The sequence below is a fragment of the Drechmeria coniospora genome, chromosome 02, assembly GCF_001625195.1.
Source record: "Drechmeria coniospora strain ARSEF 6962 chromosome 02, whole genome shotgun sequence".
Lineage (NCBI taxonomy): Eukaryota > Fungi > Ascomycota > Sordariomycetes > Hypocreales > Ophiocordycipitaceae > Drechmeria > Drechmeria coniospora.
The window spans coordinates 5,389,553-5,406,852 of NC_054390.1; the positions used below are offsets into that span (position 1 = coordinate 5,389,553).

Consider the following 17,300-nt stretch of genomic DNA (forward strand, 5'->3'; position numbering starts at 1 on the left):
CGACGGTATGGCGGTGAAAATGTGTACTGATGTGAAATGATGTAGGTCGACCGAAGCTGGAGCTGCATTGGTTCCTGGCGGACATCGTGGCCCATTAGCTAATGCGGCTTAGCGCGCAAATGCCCCCAATTGCCTGCACTAGTGATAATATTTCTCGTACCTGGCGGCCGCAAGGGCATAACGTAAGCAGTGCACGTGCTGGAAAGGGGAAACAAAAGGGAAGTGCAAGTGGTGCTACAGCTGGTTTGTTAAACTGATTGATCTTTTTTTACTGCCTGCCAATCCATCATCTTGCTCTTCAGCACCCCTGTAGCGAATATCGCAACTCCACTTGTGACGCCTCACCCAGTTGCGATTCCCATTCATACAGTTCAGCTTCAACCGCCCGCTAACATGGATGAAGGAAAGGATGACAGTACGGCACACCCTTACTCAAGCATTCGTGCAGCTGGATGAATAACAAGTTTCCAGCATCAAAGCGCAAAGCATCCGAGGATCCTTCGTCGCCTTCGGCATCGAAACGCATCAAGCATGACGACTCGACCGAACCGAACGATGACGTGACGCAGATGATGAAACCGATCCCCTTTCCGGAAAAGGTACAGTTGCCCTCCGCTCTCCTCGGATGGTAGTGCCGTCTTGGCTAACCGGCGTAGCCTGCTGTGATCGAAGAGCGCAATGGTGAGATCGAGTTCCGCGTCGTCAACAATGACAATGAGCGCGAATCCCTCATCATTCTCACCGGCCTCAAATGCATCTTCCAGAAGCAGCTTCCCAAGATGCCCAAGGACTACATCGCCCGGCTCGTCTACGACCGCACGCATCTTTCCATCGCCATCGTCAAGAAACCTCTCGAGGTTGTCGGCGGCATCACATATCGACCGTTCAAGGGTCGCCAGTTCGCCGAGATTGTCTTTTGCGCCATCAGCTCCGATCAGCAAGTCAAAGGGTACGGCGCACACATGATGTCCCATCTGAAGGACTATGTCAAGGCGAGCAGCGATGTGATGCACTTTCTCACCTACGCGGACAACTACGCCATCGGCTATTTTAAGAAGCAGGGGTTCACCAAGGAGATCACCCTGGACAAGAAGGTCTGGATGGGATATATTAAAGATTACGAGGGAGGCACCATCATGCAGTGCACCATGCTGCCTCGCATACGCTACCTCGAGGTCGGGCGCATGCTGCTCAAGCAGAAGGAGTGCGTGCTGGCCAAGATTCGTGCCTATTCCAAGTCGCACATCGTTCACTCGCCGCCCAAGGAGTGGAAGAACGGCGTCAAGGCTCTCAACCCGCTCGACATTCCGGCGATCCGAGAATCAGGCTGGTCGCCGGACATGGACGAGCTCGCCCGACAGCCGCGACACGGACCGAATTACAACCAACTCCTGCACCTGCTCAACGACTTGCAGAACCACAACTCGGCGTGGCCCTTTCTCGTTCCCGTCAACAGAGACGACGTGGCCGACTACTACGACGTCATCAAGGAGCCCATGGACCTCAGCACCATGGAGTCCAAGCTGGAGGCGGATCAGTACGCGACGCCCGAGGACTTTACTAGAGACGCCAAGCTCATCTTCGACAACTGCCGCCAGTACAACAATGAAAACACGCCATATGCCAAGTCGGCCAACAAGCTGGAAAAGTACATGTGGCAGCAGATCAAGGCCGTTCCCGAGTGGTCACACCTCGAGCCGGAGAAGTAGGGCTTTACCCCAGCGTTGTGGTGTGTCAACCGCAGTCCTTCCTTCACCCCCAGCGTTCTAGCCAGTTCCCGTCCAGGGCCGGTGACGCGCCTGAGGGTGTCACGGCAGAGGAAAACAGACGACAGCGTGTGACTTGTAGTGCTTTGTACGCTTCTTCCTCGGCTCCAACGAGCAAACCGGGTGTCCGAGATGCGAGAGGTTGTTTTTTAGACGGTGCAGCGGAGACTTTGCAGGAAACATGGACGAATAGCGTGGTGCCTGGGCATTCTTTTCATTGGCGTTGAAGGCAACGTGGCCGACCTTGATGGGGACCTGAGACTGCGTTTTGCTGGCATCGGAACAGTTGCCAAGTATTCTGTACTCATTGGGGGGCGCGGTCACCGGAAACGGCTCAGTTGGAAAATCTTTGTTTGTGATACCAATAGTGAATACAAGGCAAAGCATTGGTTCCTTGATCATAAAAGGCATATATTGGCTTTGCGTTGCCCGCCTTCAAAGCTACCTTTTTCAAAAAAAAAAAGAAGCACAACCGGCTGGCAAATTGTAAGACACTTGCATACCATGCGTCCTTGCATGACCGCCGATGTTCCCCCTCTCCTCCTTCCGTTCAATATCAGATGCACGAGAAAGTGTGACGTTGGGCCAACAAGGACTCCTCAAACCGCGCACTATACCGCCGGCCCTTGCACGTCTTTCCTCGTCCACTTGCGTTTTTTTCTCTTTTTTTTTCTCTTTTTTTTTCATTCTTAAGATATTGGGGCGAATAGCGGCGGGTCCAACGCCGAATAACCAGGAGAACGCCGTACCAGCGCCCGAAACATCCACCGAGTTGGTTTCGGGTCGAAAAGGACGAGAGATCATTCCAGTCAAATTGCTTTCGTTGGAGGGAGTTCTTGAGATGGAGTCAAAACACCTTCCGGCAGATCTTTTAAATGTGAAATGCCCAACTCGGGATCCGAGGCGGCAACGCTGCAGGGATGTCTATGGTTAACAATAAAAAAGCAATCGTAAGGCTTCATGAAGTCACCAAAACCGAGTAGCAAAGGTAACGTGTCATGCCTCTGTGATGGGTGAAGGGGCGGAGGCGTCTCCGACCGGCAAGCGGAGATCTGAGTAGGTTCGCCTGGGCCAAGCGTCTGTACGGCGAGAAAACATGTTGGATGAAGTCGATCCGTCGGGAGGTGGGCTGTTGTCGAAGTTGACGGCCTCGAGCGTGCGTCGAAGAAGAGGTTGGAGCAATTCGGGAATCTCGGACCACTGGCCAGCACGGGCAGCGCTAAGTATGCTGTTCGGGATTACGTCTGCAGGGAAACTGGACGAGCCAGAGGTAGCTCCCTCGAGTGGATTCTCTGCTGTTCCCGTCATTTGCTCCGTGAGCATGGAAAGCTCGCCCGTTTCGAAAACTTGCTTGAACCATTGCTCCCACTCTTCGTCCATGACGGCCGACGTCTCGCCGGCTTCACGTCGCGCAGCCTGCACGAGGAGCCGCTCGTTGAGTTCGATGCCGATACTCTCGAGCACATCCTCGTCGCTTCCGTCGTTGTCGCCGTCGTCGTCATCGTCGTCATCGTCGCCGTCTTCGTTGCCGATTGCGTCGTCATCTTCGTCTTCGCCTTCGCCTTCGCCATCGTCATCGTCATCGACGTCGTCGTCATCGTCGTCGTCGTCGTCGTCGTCATCCAGCTCGCCGAGGCCGTGGATGGTCGTTGCCGGACTTACACTCTGGCCCAGTCTCATGGCGAGTTGGTCCACATCGGCTGGCTCGGTCCCATCCAGGAACCCTTCGTCGGTGGTGTCATGGATGGTGATGCCTTGCTCCTTTTCATATTTCTCCTTGGCCCACTTTGTGCCCTCCCACCTGGTGAGGCTGTTGATCTCATGGCAGGTAAGTCCAAGGTTGTTGAAGGCGCGAATGAGACGGCGATGCCACGGCCAACGAGTGAGCCGGATCCGGTGGGTTTTGTGGTTGTAGTCGAGGCCGGGGTACTTGGCCTCCTGGGTGTCGAGGTGACCGTAGAAAGCGTGCGTCTCCTGACGGACCTCGGGGATGAGGTAGCGCTGGAGAAGGGCGTTGAAGTTTTGGGGATCGCTGGACTTGAGCTTCGGGAACATGTGCTCGTACACGATATCTTCAACGGGGCGACCCTTCATCTTGACGACAGCGGTCGGATGGCCAGCCTCGCGGGAAAGCGGTGCGAATCCCCGGACCAAAGCCGGCGGGAGTGGGGGTGGGAGGGTTGATGAACCAGGCGAGAGGACCGACTACACGGTCGGAGAGGGGAGGCAGGTGTTTCGGTTGGACGGCTGTCGTCTCTCGAGGCCACGTTCATATGGCTGAAAAAGTAGCTTGCTGAGGCGTATGTCACCGCGGGAGGGAGGGAGGGGGCGAGCGTTGGGGGGAGGCACGCGGAGCCGGACAGTCAGCCTGTGATGGCGGTTTTGGCCCGTCGGCAGCAGCAAACAGCCCGCACGCCTGGTCGGTTGATTGTGCACAGCGTGGCGGGAGGCCCGAGAATGGGCCAAAAGATGGGTGAAAAGTGCAGTGGTGGACGAGAGAGGACGACGATGCTCAGGCCGAATGATTGCCGGTTGGGACAGGGGGAGTCGATCGGTCGGCTGAACGGTTGGAGGTGGAAGGAATGGAAGGGCATAGAAACAGCGTGCAACTACTGATGCAATTAGTACTGTTGGATGCTTAGTGATGGTGGTGGAGGTGGCATGGATCGGGAAAAGAGGCGCCGTTTGTTGATGACGGCCCTGGATGGTGCCTTGGGTGCCTTGCGCTGCCGCCTGGAGGGTGTTTGCCGTCGCACCTGAGTGGCCAGGCGGTTGCCTGTTGTCCCCTTGGGGCGAGGGATATGTAGGGGAGGGGGGCCCGATGACGGGTGGGGGCCGATGGAAGCACCCACCATCCCACTCTTAGCACGGATACCTACTGTAAGTAAGTAAGTACGCCTACAATCAGGTGTTGGGTACGGAGAAGTACAAGTATGACTTGCCACCCCAGGTCACCATTCGTCATCATTGGTATGCACATGTACTCAAGCATAACGTACAGTATACTTAGTACCACAAGTACTAATGTACCTATACTAGGTACCAAGCACCGAGAACTCCGTACTAACAATACTGTAAGTACAGTTCTTGCACTCCTTACGTTGTACATCAGTAGCGGTGACGTGCAGTACTGTACGGAGTATTAATTACTGTGCCCCCAACAGTTGCACACACATGGATTTACTCCGAGTACTGCACCTACAGTAAGTACTAGGTACCAGCAATACAAGGATAAGTACTTGCAAGTTCTGTCACCACCTTTACTTTGCAGTAGTGACGGTATGACTACAGTGCTCGTGCTCGTACAAGGAGTACATTTACTTGTCCTTACGCGTTAGTAGGCTGCAAGTATTAATACTCCATATTCCGTACGTGCACACTACCTTCGTACCTTAGTACCGTTACCTGTATTGGTACGGAGCACTAAGGCACCTGTATCGCAAAGCATAATTACAGTACATGTATTCCGTACTTGGCTGCAGTTATACCTGGAAGCCCAACTCGCATTCGCCGTTTCCCCAACATGTTCTTTACTACTAGGTGTACCTGACCTCTGCGCAGCGCAAGTATACTGTAGGTGGAAGCAACTAGAAATTTTATTCGTCGCCCCGCGGCGTGTCAGTCACTACAAACTGCGAGTACTTGTGCCGTACGATTAGGCACACGGCAGCAGTTGTGCGAGAGCTCACGATCCCTTTCGGTCTCCCGCGAGCACCATGCGTGACAGCAAAGATTGATGCTAGATGAACAAGACAAGTTTCGAGATGCGTCACTCATGCATGACTGACCACGTGTCCATAGTCCCGCAAATCCGATCACAGATGGATGGCCTTCAAGCACCGAAGCAAAACCCTTGCCACGAATCAAGCGAGGTGTCTTGTCAACATCGCATCGCCCCCTCCCGCCGCAGGCCGGCGGCAAATCTGGCCAGAAACTCTTGCATGCTTCATCTACCACACGAAAACCCATCGCATTTTGGAGTAATGGGTGTCTGCTCTTGATGCCAACAGCGAGGTCGCACCACTCACCCGCTCACATGGTGTCGTCGAGGAGAACAAGTAACAAGTTGCAGGAGCTGCATGGAGAAACCTTGATCTATATGTATGCGTCGTGAGAAAAGAGGAGCTCCTGCTTCTACCCTCCCACCGAGCCTGTCATGTCAGGCTGAAATCACCAAGCTGCAAACACGTTCATCTGAGCATGGCCAAGTCAAAGTACGTTGGCGCCACAATTCCTGCATGGCAGCAAGCGGTGGAACCAAATGGCGCACCGGGGCCGGCTTATGGATGGCACAGTGCACCGTCAATGGACACGCCTCCCGCTGTGCCAACATGATGGCTAGCTGTACGCCGGCTCGGCGTATCGTCGACCGGCCGCCCCGACAGTTGCCGTTGCCATGCCTTCCTCGGGGGATCGTCTCCCCCACTTTCGTCTGTCGTCCCGCCGGGCCCTGTCGCGCGCATCCCACGCCGGGTGGTCCCCTTGCCGGTCGAGGCTGCTCGTTCGCCTGTGGGCCTCGGGCCGCCGGAAGGAGGGACGGTCCCGTCGGCCTCCGGAATCCCTGTCGTCTTGTCGAGCCCGGTCTGAATCTCGAGGACGGCCCCTTTGGAAACGTTCCCGGTCCCGTTCATCTCGTACCCTTCGACGCCTCCGGACATCTTCCTCGACGGGACCATCAGAGCTGTTCGAGTCATCGTCGGAGTAACTCCGATTCAGGCGCGACGGTTGGGCCGGCTGGAACTGGTCGCGGCTCTTGCGCACGCGTTCCGCTTCATTGTTCGCGTTTTGCCGCAAGCCGGACCGTGGTCGGTCGGCGGTCATGCCGCCGGGCAGCATGCTGGACACCGTCTCGGTCAGCTTGTTGCGCAGCGAGCCCAGCGGGCTCGGCCCGTTTCTTCGTTTCGCTTCATCGGGGTGCATGTCGGAACGGTGGGAGCGAAAGGAGGATGGCCCGCCGGCGGGGGCGGGCGGCGGCGGGGGCGCTGTCGGCGGGACGAATCGACGGACGGACGAAGGCGGCGGCGGCGGAGACGGCGGATGATGCCTTTGCCTCATTTTATGGCTCGTGGGCTGCGGCGCAACGTCCGAGTCGGACGAGTCGGAGTGGTGCCTCGGGTGGCTGTGCCGTCGCGGAGCGGCTGGCCTCTTGAAGCCGGGATCGAGATAGGCGGACGAGTAGGAGTGGTAGAGGGGTTCCGTGTTGGCCTTGGGCGAGGCATAGTCGGAGAAGCTCTTGCGTCTTGCGTGCTCCTCGGCCGTCTCGTCCCGAGGGGGGGATGGACCAGGTCGGCGGGTGCCCGCATGACGTGTCGAAGGATGGGCCGGCACATGAGCAAACGGCATCGGCCGGGAAAAATGATCCGACTTGGGCGCTCTGGATCGCGGCGACGGCGGTCGAAAGGGGTTCAAATGTACGTAGGCGAATGGGGGGGGCGACGTATGATTGGCGGCAGGCGACGACGGCTTGGGTGAGGGCGGCGCGTCCTCGGCCGAGGAGGCAGCTTCGCTCTTCAGCCTGTCGGCGCAGGATTTGTGCCAGCGATCGACCTCGGTGTCGGGCCGCGAAGGGAAGACGTCGACCGGAAGGTGGGAGGGAAAGGGCTCGCCCGTGTCGGGGTGCTTCAGTGCCCAGTTTCGGACGGCATACTGCAGGAAGGGCACATGCTCCTCGGGCCCGAGCAGAATCTCGAGGGACTCCCAGCGGGAGAAGCCCCGAAAGGTCAAGGCAGGGATCGAGGGAGCGGCAAAGTCATCCGTCGTCGGCTGAAGCGAGTGTTGGCAACCGGTCACCTGCCAGATGTAGGAGAGGGACGAGTGCGGCATGTCGACGAAGAGGGCTGTTGTTGCACCCCAATGTTAGCGCGGTAGAGGGGAGCGAGTGTCTGCACGGCTTCGGTCGACGTACAGTCGTAGTCGCCGCCGACAGCCCGGTAAAAAGCGGCCAGCTTGCTCGGTGTCAACTGCGCATCTTGCTTGTCGCCGATCTCGACGATCTGCGGCGAGGCCCAAGGTCAGCCAGACGCTGCGGCTCGGACGGTGTCTCGGACGAGGGAGGACGAGGCAGAACAGAGGAGACGTACGATATGACGGGCGATGGCCCTGAGAAGGGCATCGAGCTGCTTGGTCGGCGCATTGTTCCTCTCGAACATGTACACGTACTCGACGGCCGAGGCGGGCGTTTCGTCCGACCGCGTTGACATGATGACGGAGCAACGCTGAGCTCACCGATCGAGCGAAAGGAGCCGCAGGTGCTGCTGGTGAGCAGGCGAGCAGGGGCAGGGCGGGGAGATGCGAAGGATAGGGCATCCGGATGAATCAGCGGTGGCAGCAAGGCGTCTGGACATGCCATACATGATGGATGGAACCGCGACCTGGACCTGGAGCTGAACCTGGAGCCGGACAGGAGAGGCGGAAGGGGAGAGAGTTACGGTGTGAGGCCCGGCGAGCCAACGCCTCGCCGATACGAGGGCCGCAGGCCGGATTCTTTTCGTGTGGGGTGAGATTCGGCCACGGAAGAGGTAGGGAGGGAGGGTGATGATTGATGATTGACTGACGTGCTTGCCTCCGGCGCCCAGATCCCGTGCGTCTTGGAGGCCTGGTCGGAGCGAGCCATGCACGGGGGTTGGCCGCGAGGCAGGGATTTGGAGGGGTCGCAGGTGCCAGCAGATGAATGATCCAATGACCCCCCAACGGCCAAAGGGGGGGGGGGTTTCCAGCAACCCCTCGTGGGCTGACACGTCCAGGATCCATGCTCCGTTCGTTGCCTTTGTCGGTGAAGCACACAGACGATGTCTAGTCCGAATGCACAAACAAAGGGCGAGGCGCCTCCAGGTACGCTACAGCTGATTTGTCCACATACAAGTATCTGTCCATGCTGCGCGGCCAGGAGTCGGTCGCTCCGCGCAGCCGAGAGGCTAGGCTGGCAGGGACACGGTCGCGTTGCTTGCATCATGTGCGGTGCAGCTGCACTCCTGCTCGGACGCCCTCATGCCGGCCACACCGCAGTTGGATGCTTGGTTCGTCGACAAGCTGGTGAGGCAAGACATGCTGGAGGTGGCTGAGCCAGCATATGCAGGCGTCATTCACCTGCAGACCAAGAAGCTGTAGGTGCACGGAGTAGATGCAAATGGAAAGGAGAGGAAAGGCCCAACAGGTCAACAGGCACCAGGCTGCCACCGCTTTTCAGATCACAGTTTGCCAGTGATGGTCGTAATCCATGCGGCAGATGATGGGCGAAATGCCCATCCATAGGCGCAGTTTCAAGCGATGGTTGATTATTACCATTGGTTTCCGCGGTAGAGTTACCTTTTACACCTACTACTTACTGTAGGTACTGGTGTCGTAGTAGTACAGTGACTCGACAAAAATGGCGATTCAGCTTTGGTGGTGCTACTCGTACAGATTGAATCGACCTTTTTGCCACCCTACTGTACTTACTCTACCTACCGCTACCCTAGGCTGTAACTACCGCTACAGTACTGTAGTGCACTGCACGCCTACACTTAAGTACTTGTACTGTACTAGCTGCTGTAACTACCTAGGTAGTGGCTAGGCAGGCAGGCACTGAAGAAAGACAGAAATTATTAGTAAGTACCCCGTACTCCAGGCAGCTATTACAAGTACAGTACGGAGTACTCCGTATTAATACAAGTAATAATCGCAACAATGTACGGAGTACGGAGCTCAATGACTTACTTACTTACTCACTTACTATTACCTACTTGCCAACTTACCTACATACTTACTTGACCCTTACTTAGTACGTACTTGCTTACCTGAAAGCCAGTCCATCTTCTTCGCCGGAGCGGGAGCGAATTACTCCGAGGCCCACTGAACGTGCTGACTGGACGCTGAACGAACCTCACACGTCGCATTCCCGGCTAAAAAAAAGACCCATCGTGGTTCCATCCGGGTCGCGTGTCGTTTGATGGAGCTTTCCCATGTCGCCTTTGGATAGCCGACGAGTTTCCAACATCATCACCGTTCTGCAGCGCACGGTGGGCAGCTCCCGACCCAACACACCCCTTCTCGTTCGTGGATAAAGGAAGTTCCCTGGCTCGACGCTGACGATTGGGTGCAACGATATGCTGTAGGAACCCGCCGTCGTCACCCCCTCCTTCCCGAAACCCACCTGCTACTGTCCACTGCCCGTCTCCGTCGCAACCATGGACGCGCTCCGTCCACTCGTTCAGCCGATCACGCGCAACCTCCCGGCGCCGTTGCGCAACCTCGGCGTCTCCATCATCGGCGAGCACTGCTACCAGACGCTGCTTCTGGACGTGCACCTCGACGACGTCGAGTGCCTCAAGCTGGGCATCAGCAAGGGTCTCGGCATCGGCATCATCGCCGCCTCCTCCGTCGTCAAGGTGCCCCAGATCCTCAAGCTCGTCCATTCGCAGTCGGCCGAGGGCATCTCTTTCCTCGCCTATCTTCTCGAGACGAGCGCGTACCTCATCACGCTCGCCTACAACGTCCGCAACGGGTTCCCCTTTAGCACCTTTGGCGAGACGGTCCTCATCCTCGGCCAGAACGTCATCATCTCCGTCCTCGTCCTCAACTACACGGGGAGGTCCAGCGTCGCCGCCGTCCTGCTGGCCGTGCTGTTCGGAAGCGCCGCCGTCCTTTTCTCCCAGAGCTTCCTGGACATGCGGACGCTGAGCTTCCTGCAGGCCGGCGCCGGCCTCCTCGGCGTCGCGAGCAAGCTGCCCCAGATCCTAGCCATCTACCAGCAGGGCGGCACGGGCCAGCTGAGCGCCTTTGCGGTAGGGACCCCCGGACCCCTCATGTTGGGCGCGGCTCTTGGATGCTGATGCGACGTCCAGGTCTTCAACTACCTCGCCGGCTCCCTCTCGCGCATCTTCACCACCCTCCAGGAGGTCGACGATAAGCTCATCCTCTACGGCTTCATCTCGGGCTTCGTCCTCAACGCCGTCCTCGCCATGCAGATGGTCTATTACTGGAACATACCCTCCACCCAGGCCCCTGGCAAGGTCCGAGAGTCGGCCGTGCAGGAGAAGGCGAAAGGTTCGGCGACGTCCATGTCGACGAAGAGCCCGACCACGCGACGCCGCGGTTAAGGCCAAGGACGGGAAGACTGGTCGTGTATCATTGCAGAGTATCTTTATGTACAAGTTGCCACCTCTTGCCATGCCTGACCGAAGGGAAACGGAAGGCGACCGAGGAGCCAAGTGATTCGCCCTTCCGCTGCGTTGGTGACAGCTTTGCCTTTCCGCTGCAAGCCGAGTGCTATCCATTCCCAAAGCACCCAAATAATCGTCCAGATGCCCGGCCGGCTCCGTGTACCGGTGCCGCATCTGTCCGTCCGCGACGCCAATATCCAAACGCCAAACGTTGTACAACCCACGAGAAAAGAAGAAAAGAACAAGTCGAAGAAGCCAACTTTTGCACGGGGCAGGGTGCCTAGCAGACGGGCACGTCCGCCTTGGGCCAGCCGGGGCGGTCCATGCCGAGGGTGCGGCCGGCGCAATGCAGGCAACGCTTCCCTTCGCCGAGGTTGCTCACGGAGCAGCTGAAGCAGACGTGTTTGCCACAGGCGCCACAGAGGGTGCTTTGGGCGTCGACGTCGTCGACATCCATCGCGTCGCCATTCGAGCCATCTCGCAAGCTGGCTCCGCAGTCCTCGCAGCCCGTCGGGGTTGTGGCCGGCGTCGTCACCGTCGGCCGCCCGGCGCCGGGGGTCGAGGGGGTCGAGGTCGGCGTTGAGCCGATGTCCCAGAAGCGGTGCAAGGACTGCTGCTGTCGGAAGTTGCCCGCCAAGGGAGCGCCCTGGGGCATCGTCTCCTGCACCGGGACGGAGGCCAAGGCGGGAGGCGGCGAGCCGGGGCGAATCGGGAGCGGCAGGTGCTGCTGAAGTTGCTGCGCCGGTGGCCGTTGCTGTTGATGCTGGGCCGAGAAAAGGAGCTGGAGAGTATGCTCTGCGGGGAGGGAAGGCTGTGAGTGCGCATTCTCGCCTCGGCGGATCCAAGCCTCGGCGAACATACCATGAACCTCGTCGTCCGAGGGCCTGCCGTCGCGGAAGCGCTTGAAGGTGCGGCTGGGGAGGTGGGCCGGCGGGATGTCGAAGACGGCGGTGCGAGGCGAGACGTCCATGGTGAACTGCTCGACGTTTGGCGGCGGCGGCGAGCCGTACGCCGGCGAGGGCGACAAGCCCAGTTCGGAGACGGATCGCTTGCGCTTGAGGATCATGACGAAGTGTTGGAGGTCAATGGGCGGATAGCTTTCGCGTCCGGAACGCGGCTTCGGGGACAATGGGCTCGGCAAGGTGCATGTGCGTTGCGATGGACAGCCTGTGGTGGAGAGGAGAGAAGGTGATGGATCAATGAGGATGGGATGGAAGCTGGAAACACCCTGACGGCCACAAGGAAGGCCCTCGGAGCTCTGCGCTTGTGTAAGTACTTAAGTATGTGCTCGTACTGGAAATCCAACACCAACGATGCTTGTCCCGGTGGGTCAACAAGGCGGCCGCTGGGTGGCTGGACGTGAGTCGCGAAGGGACGCGCCGGGCGAGGGATAGCGCGTAAATTGGCTTCTGCCCTGAGGCACGGGCCCGCACGACGTTACAAGTACAGTACGGAGTACTGTAGTCTGTACTTACAGGACCCTGCAAGTAATACAGTACAGCGGAGGAAGTACTTAGTTGCACCGTATTAATTACTGTGCATGCAAGTAGGCACTGTACGGAGTACGGAGTACAGACTCACAGACTTGCTTCAGCACAGTACTTGTGGGTGGAAATACGGAGTAAGTACTTACTTGCATGTACCCGTGGATGTCCATATCCGTATAGGCACGGAGTAGCACAACTACCCCGTACTTGATACCTGAACATTGGCTCACTTACTTACGAGGCATACGGCACTCACTATCTTGCAGCTACATGTACTCGTACATCCACTGACGGCTTTGTACAGTCCTTGTTCTGCACAGAGCAGTAAGTACTAGATACCTAGCAATAGTCATTGTACACCGTACTTGGCACTCACTTTGAAGTACTAGTGCTGGTATTGTGCTGCAGTATGAGAGTGTCTCATACAAGAATAAGATACGTAGTAGTATCTCATAGTAGAATAAGACAGTATCTCATAGTAGAATAGGTGCAATATTAAACAAGTGGTGTACAGCACAAGTCTTGCCGCCACCGTTCTCGGTTGGCTCTGCGCCGTAACCTCCACCAATTCCCTTCGTCCTGCTCCAGACCAATCGTCGGCCGCCGGTTGGGCAGACACGTCTCTTTAACTTTTTGCCTTCCGCCTGTCGGCCTGTCCAGACGCAAACCACGAAGCCGTTTACGACGATCGAGCATGTGCGAGGAACGAGAGACGCCGGATTGTCGTGCCTGTTCGCCGAGCAGACGCTGCGTCTGGCATACCTGACTCGACAGGTCCATCCATCGGTGTTGCACAAAATACCTTCGAACACGACGAGGCAAGACGTGTATACATGCATCCATCCATTCTTCCCTTCAGATCGGTTTCGGGCGGATGACAAACTTCCCCGTGCCCCCCCTCCCCGTCCTGACGGCCTCGCACCCCGTCCGCACCGCTTCCAAGTCGTCGAGGTCGACGCCCCTCACCACCGGTTTCACCTTGCCAACCGCCAGAATTTCGCCCGCCTTCTCCAGGTCCTCGCGAATCTGCACGCCTCCGGAGACGAACTCGTACTTGATGTTCGTCCCGCGAAGCTTCCACCGGTACCACAGCTGGCACAGGTCTAGCAGCAGGCCCAGCAAGCGTGGGAACCTGTCGGCGCCCATGATCTCCCGCATCACCGCCTTGGACGGCACGCTCGCGATGGACATGAGGATTCCCGTGTCCGGCTTGAGAAGTGGTATCCCGGCGTCCATGGTCGCGAATGTCGTGTTGTACATGAAGTCGACGCTGCCCCTCGGCACGAGCTCGTCCAACTTTTGCGTCTTGTAGTCGATGACGAGATCCACAATGCCCGGAAGCAGCCGTTCCACCAGCGGCACCTTTGCCGTCGATACCGTCGTGATGATCCGGCTCGCGCCAAAGACCTTCTTGGCCATCTGCACGGCCACCGATCCCGTGGCGCCCAAGCCGGCGGGGACAAACACCGTCTTGCCCTCGAGGCTCTCGAGACCGCCCAGCTGGAGGCCGCGGCGGATGGTCTGCAGTGCCGTCGTGATAGAGCCGGCCGCCGCTGCCGCCTCCTCGAACGACACCGATGCCGGCTTCGGCAGAAGGAATCGCTCCTCCGCCACGGCGTATTCCGACGCGAAACCGGGCGGCACGGCCATCCGGAACATGGGCTTGTCCACGCACAGGCCGTAGACCTCGGAGCCGACATTGAGCGACTTCACTTCGGAGCCGACGGCGACGACGACGCCGGCGCCCTCGAGGCCTATCTTGAAGGGGAACCTGCCATCGGCGGTTAGAGGCTGGAGCCCGGAACTGGCCGACCGACCACCCGCAAGGAGGGATCCGGGGGGGGGGGGGGGGACCGACGTACTCTTTCGCGATGAATCCCGACATGATGCCCGCCAGTGCCTGCAGCTCTCCTGGGCTGACCGAGGCCGCGCGCACACGAATCAGCACCTGGGTCGGCATCGTTATCTGCGCCGTGGCCATCTCTTGAACCTCGTAGCCAGCGGGCGTGCATCGCTTCGGTGCGACGAGGGACCGCATCGTCTGCGGTGTGTGTGCCATGGCGTGACGTGCATGCAAGGTCGTGCTGTCCACACGTCCGTCAACCTTCCATTGCCATCCCAAGATGGAACATGGGGAGTGGGCTACGTCACGAATTTATACGACCAAGTAATTCCTCATTCGTCCCTCGTGTCTCGAGCTGGAGCCTGGCGGCGGCGGACATCGGCGCCGGTGGGGCCGATCGGGGGGTCCGCCCAGCGCCGTCGACGCGCTCTTGGCCGTCCGTCCTGAATATTACCGCCTATTCTTCCTGGCTGTGTACATGTAATAATACGTGCAAGTACGCAAGTACGGAATACGGAGTACAGCATCTGCGGAATCGCATCTCGAGTACGGAGTAATACTCTGTACTTGCGTACCATTCCCCCAGGCTAGCGACACGGGCATGTCAAAGTCCACCCACGCCGGCGGAGTTTCCTCCATGTACTCCGGAGCTCAGGCGGAGAATACCCTGTCGAAGAACACGAGCACGAGTGCGTGTATGCATGGTTACGGCGGCCTTGGTGACGGGTGGCACAAACCATCATCACGGCGAACAAACTGTGATTTTCGCCATTCCTGCCATCACCACCTATATCTATCTCCAGGCTTAACTTGCGTCCATCCCGGCACTCTGGCGTCTCTGTGCAATACAGACATCCATGAGCTAGGGCACGCACGCACGCCGGACATGTCGACGAAGAAGGAATTAAAGGGCAGCTCGCAGGACCAACTTCATCTCTTGGCTCGCTCTTCTACTGTACGTACGAAGCTCGAGCGTGCCGTCACAAAGGTAAGCCGCCCCCCCCCCCCCCCTTTCCTACACCCCCTTATGCGTCCCAACTCTTTTTCCCCTGCTAGACCAAAACAAGCAACAACGCACCGAGGGAGATTTCGCTGGGAAGCTGCCCATTCCCGACAGGCAGGCGCTAGGACGGGCTGCATTCCGCGACAATCGCTACTCTTCGGCGCCGGACGCCTCGTGCTATCCAATCGAGAAACAAAGAAAGATGGTGACAAAGAATCATATGCTAGCTAGGGTACAGGCCGCTCCGATTTTCCGGATGGCGGCGGATGATGGATGGACAAAGAAACGCCAATAAATATGCTCAGGCTTATCGGCTGGTGTTTGTGGCCGCGGCGTGGTGGAAGAAAAATAGACAGATGGAAAGGTATAAGCGTCGTCGACGTGATGGCGCTTCATTAATTCGTCGGCATCATCGACGTAGGATGAGCCGTGTGTCGGTTCGAGGGGAGGAGAATGCGCGTCGGGTCGTGGAGGGTCAGTCCCGGGCCGGCGGCTGGGTGGCATCGCGTTGCGTCATGGTTGCTCGCGAGGGCCCCCGGGCGGTCGAAATTGCCCGTGGCGGGCCTGCTGCTGCGCCAGCATCCACTCGGCGGAGCCCGTCTGTCGTCCGGGCTGCTCCGCCGGCAGCTTCACGTCCTGGCTGGGCGAGGGAACCGCGCGGCGGCGGGCGTGCGACGAGGCGGAGGAGGCGCCGGGAACGAGGTCGGTGACGGCTTGGGCGATGGAGGCCACAACGTAGCCCCGCAGCTCCTTGTCCTCCTGCTGATCCTCCTTTTCGAGTCGGAAGCGCGCGTCCTTGCTCATGTCGGCTCGGCGCAGGTTCTTGACCTCCTGCATGATGTAGAGCATCACCTCCTCGGGGCAGCGGTGACGCTCGTTGGCCTGCTCGCTCTTGCGAACGTATCGTCGGGTCACGTCGGTGGCGCCGTCGATGGAGAAGGCGACGCAGTACGACATCTTCTTGCCCCAGCCTTCCGTGTACAGCCGGGGATTGTCCCAGGCTTCCTCGCAGGCGTCGACGTGGACCCATCGCTTCTGATGGTCCGAGTAGACCTCGGTCCAGACGTGATCTTCGGCGTTCCAAATCCAACGGACTCGGCCGCCGACGGCACGGCACAGCATGCCGAAGCAGTTGGCCCACTCGCCCACCCGGCCGCGGCGCGTCTGGAGCAGTCGCCAGACGTCTCCGTATCGCGGGAACCGTTCGTGGGCGCCGCAGTTCTGGGCCGAGCACCGGTAGAGCTCGACGCGGAGCGCACCGCACGCGCTCTCCTCGGGCGTCGGGGCCGTCATGCCTTGGGCGATGGTGGGCGACAGGCAGACCGGGCAGGGTGGGTTGTTCACCCAGGTAAAGAACGATCGCTTGAACCATCTGGAAAGGGGGTTAGACGGCAGGGAGCGCGTCGGGGCGGAAGGAGAGCACGTACCGTAGGAGAGCTCGGATCACGCAGTCCTGGTACCCCCACTCGGGCTTGCGGCCGTCGCCCATGCTCTCGGCCTCGGCCTGCATCACTTGGCTCTCTTCCTCCGCTTCTCCGTAGATGCGATCGAGGGGGATGGTCTGGAGAGCCTCGTCGAGTAGACCAGGGTTTTCGTACTTTGTCGGCGTCAACGACAGACTGATGAGGAGGTTGCGGAATTTTTGCGAATCACGATCGGCCGCGTCGGGTGCCGTCGGGATCTTGGGGAGGTGCCTGATGCACGAGTACGAAGGAGGCGTGGCATGTCCTTGTGAGGGGGTGGCCGGCCCTTGGCCTCTTGCGCAGGCACCGAGCGCTCGCTCGCCCGCATCGGGAGACTGGTGCCCGGGCGTGTGGTGTCGAGAGCAGGAGCGCAAGTCGTTCATGCGCTTATCTCGCAGGAGACCCTCGAAGCGAATGCGCAGGTCGTGCGCCCACTCTTCGCCATAGTCTTCCGACCGGGACGAGGGCTCCGGGCTGAACGGGGTGCCTCGACCCGCCATGGTGAGTGAGGTCGGGGGTGGAGGAGGCCGCACAATCCAACTTGATGGTCGGCGCGCGGGCGAATGGTGACGTGATTGGCGTGGAATGGATCGAGGGT

At 58.9% G+C, this 17,300-nt stretch overlaps 7 protein-coding genes across 7 annotated transcripts; 2 read left to right on the plus strand and 5 right to left on the minus strand.

Annotated features, from left to right (window-relative positions):
• Positions 1-393: 393 nt before the first annotated feature.
• Positions 394-1,709, plus strand: DCS_04564 (putative histone acetyltransferase; the record flags this gene model as incomplete). The annotated part of the gene is made up of 3 exons (XM_040801872.1): positions 394-415; positions 472-599; positions 657-1,709. 3 exons carry the CDS (start codon positions 394-396, stop codon positions 1,707-1,709), a joined length of 1,203 nt encoding a protein of 400 aa, XP_040656905.1.
• A 1,053-nt stretch (positions 1,710-2,762) lies between these two features.
• Positions 2,763-3,860, minus strand: DCS_04565 (uncharacterized protein; the record flags this gene model as incomplete). Its single annotated transcript, XM_040801873.1, has 1 exon — positions 2,763-3,860. One exon carries the CDS (start codon positions 3,858-3,860, stop codon positions 2,763-2,765), a length of 1,098 nt encoding a protein of 365 aa, XP_040656906.1.
• A 2,244-nt stretch (positions 3,861-6,104) lies between these two features.
• On the minus strand, positions 6,105-7,966 carry DCS_04566 (uncharacterized protein; the record flags this gene model as incomplete). Its single annotated transcript, XM_040801874.1, has 3 exons — positions 6,105-7,603; positions 7,672-7,759; positions 7,847-7,966. 3 exons carry the CDS (start codon positions 7,964-7,966, stop codon positions 6,105-6,107), a joined length of 1,707 nt encoding a protein of 568 aa, XP_040656907.1.
• Positions 7,967-9,931: 1,965 nt separating this feature from the next.
• Positions 9,932-10,843, plus strand: DCS_04567 (polyketide synthase; the record flags this gene model as incomplete). Its single annotated transcript, XM_040801875.1, has 2 exons — positions 9,932-10,528; positions 10,589-10,843. The coding sequence occupies 2 exons, from the start codon at positions 9,932-9,934 to the stop codon at positions 10,841-10,843; spliced, it is 852 nt and encodes a 283-aa protein (XP_040656908.1).
• A 343-nt stretch (positions 10,844-11,186) lies between these two features.
• On the minus strand, positions 11,187-11,972 carry DCS_04568 (uncharacterized protein; the record flags this gene model as incomplete). The annotated part of the gene is made up of 1 exon (XM_040801876.1): positions 11,187-11,972. The coding sequence occupies one exon, from the start codon at positions 11,970-11,972 to the stop codon at positions 11,187-11,189; it is 786 nt and encodes a 261-aa protein (XP_040656909.1).
• A 1,276-nt stretch (positions 11,973-13,248) lies between these two features.
• Positions 13,249-14,452, minus strand: DCS_04569 (uncharacterized protein; the record flags this gene model as incomplete). The annotated part of the gene is made up of 2 exons (XM_040801877.1): positions 13,249-14,164; positions 14,256-14,452. 2 exons carry the CDS (start codon positions 14,450-14,452, stop codon positions 13,249-13,251), a joined length of 1,113 nt encoding a protein of 370 aa, XP_040656910.1.
• Positions 14,453-15,752: 1,300 nt separating this feature from the next.
• Positions 15,753-17,202, minus strand: DCS_04570 (PNGase family; the record flags this gene model as incomplete). Its single annotated transcript, XM_040801878.1, has 2 exons — positions 15,753-16,611; positions 16,667-17,202. 2 exons carry the CDS (start codon positions 17,200-17,202, stop codon positions 15,753-15,755), a joined length of 1,395 nt encoding a protein of 464 aa, XP_040656911.1.
• Between the last annotated feature and the right edge of the window lie 98 nt (positions 17,203-17,300).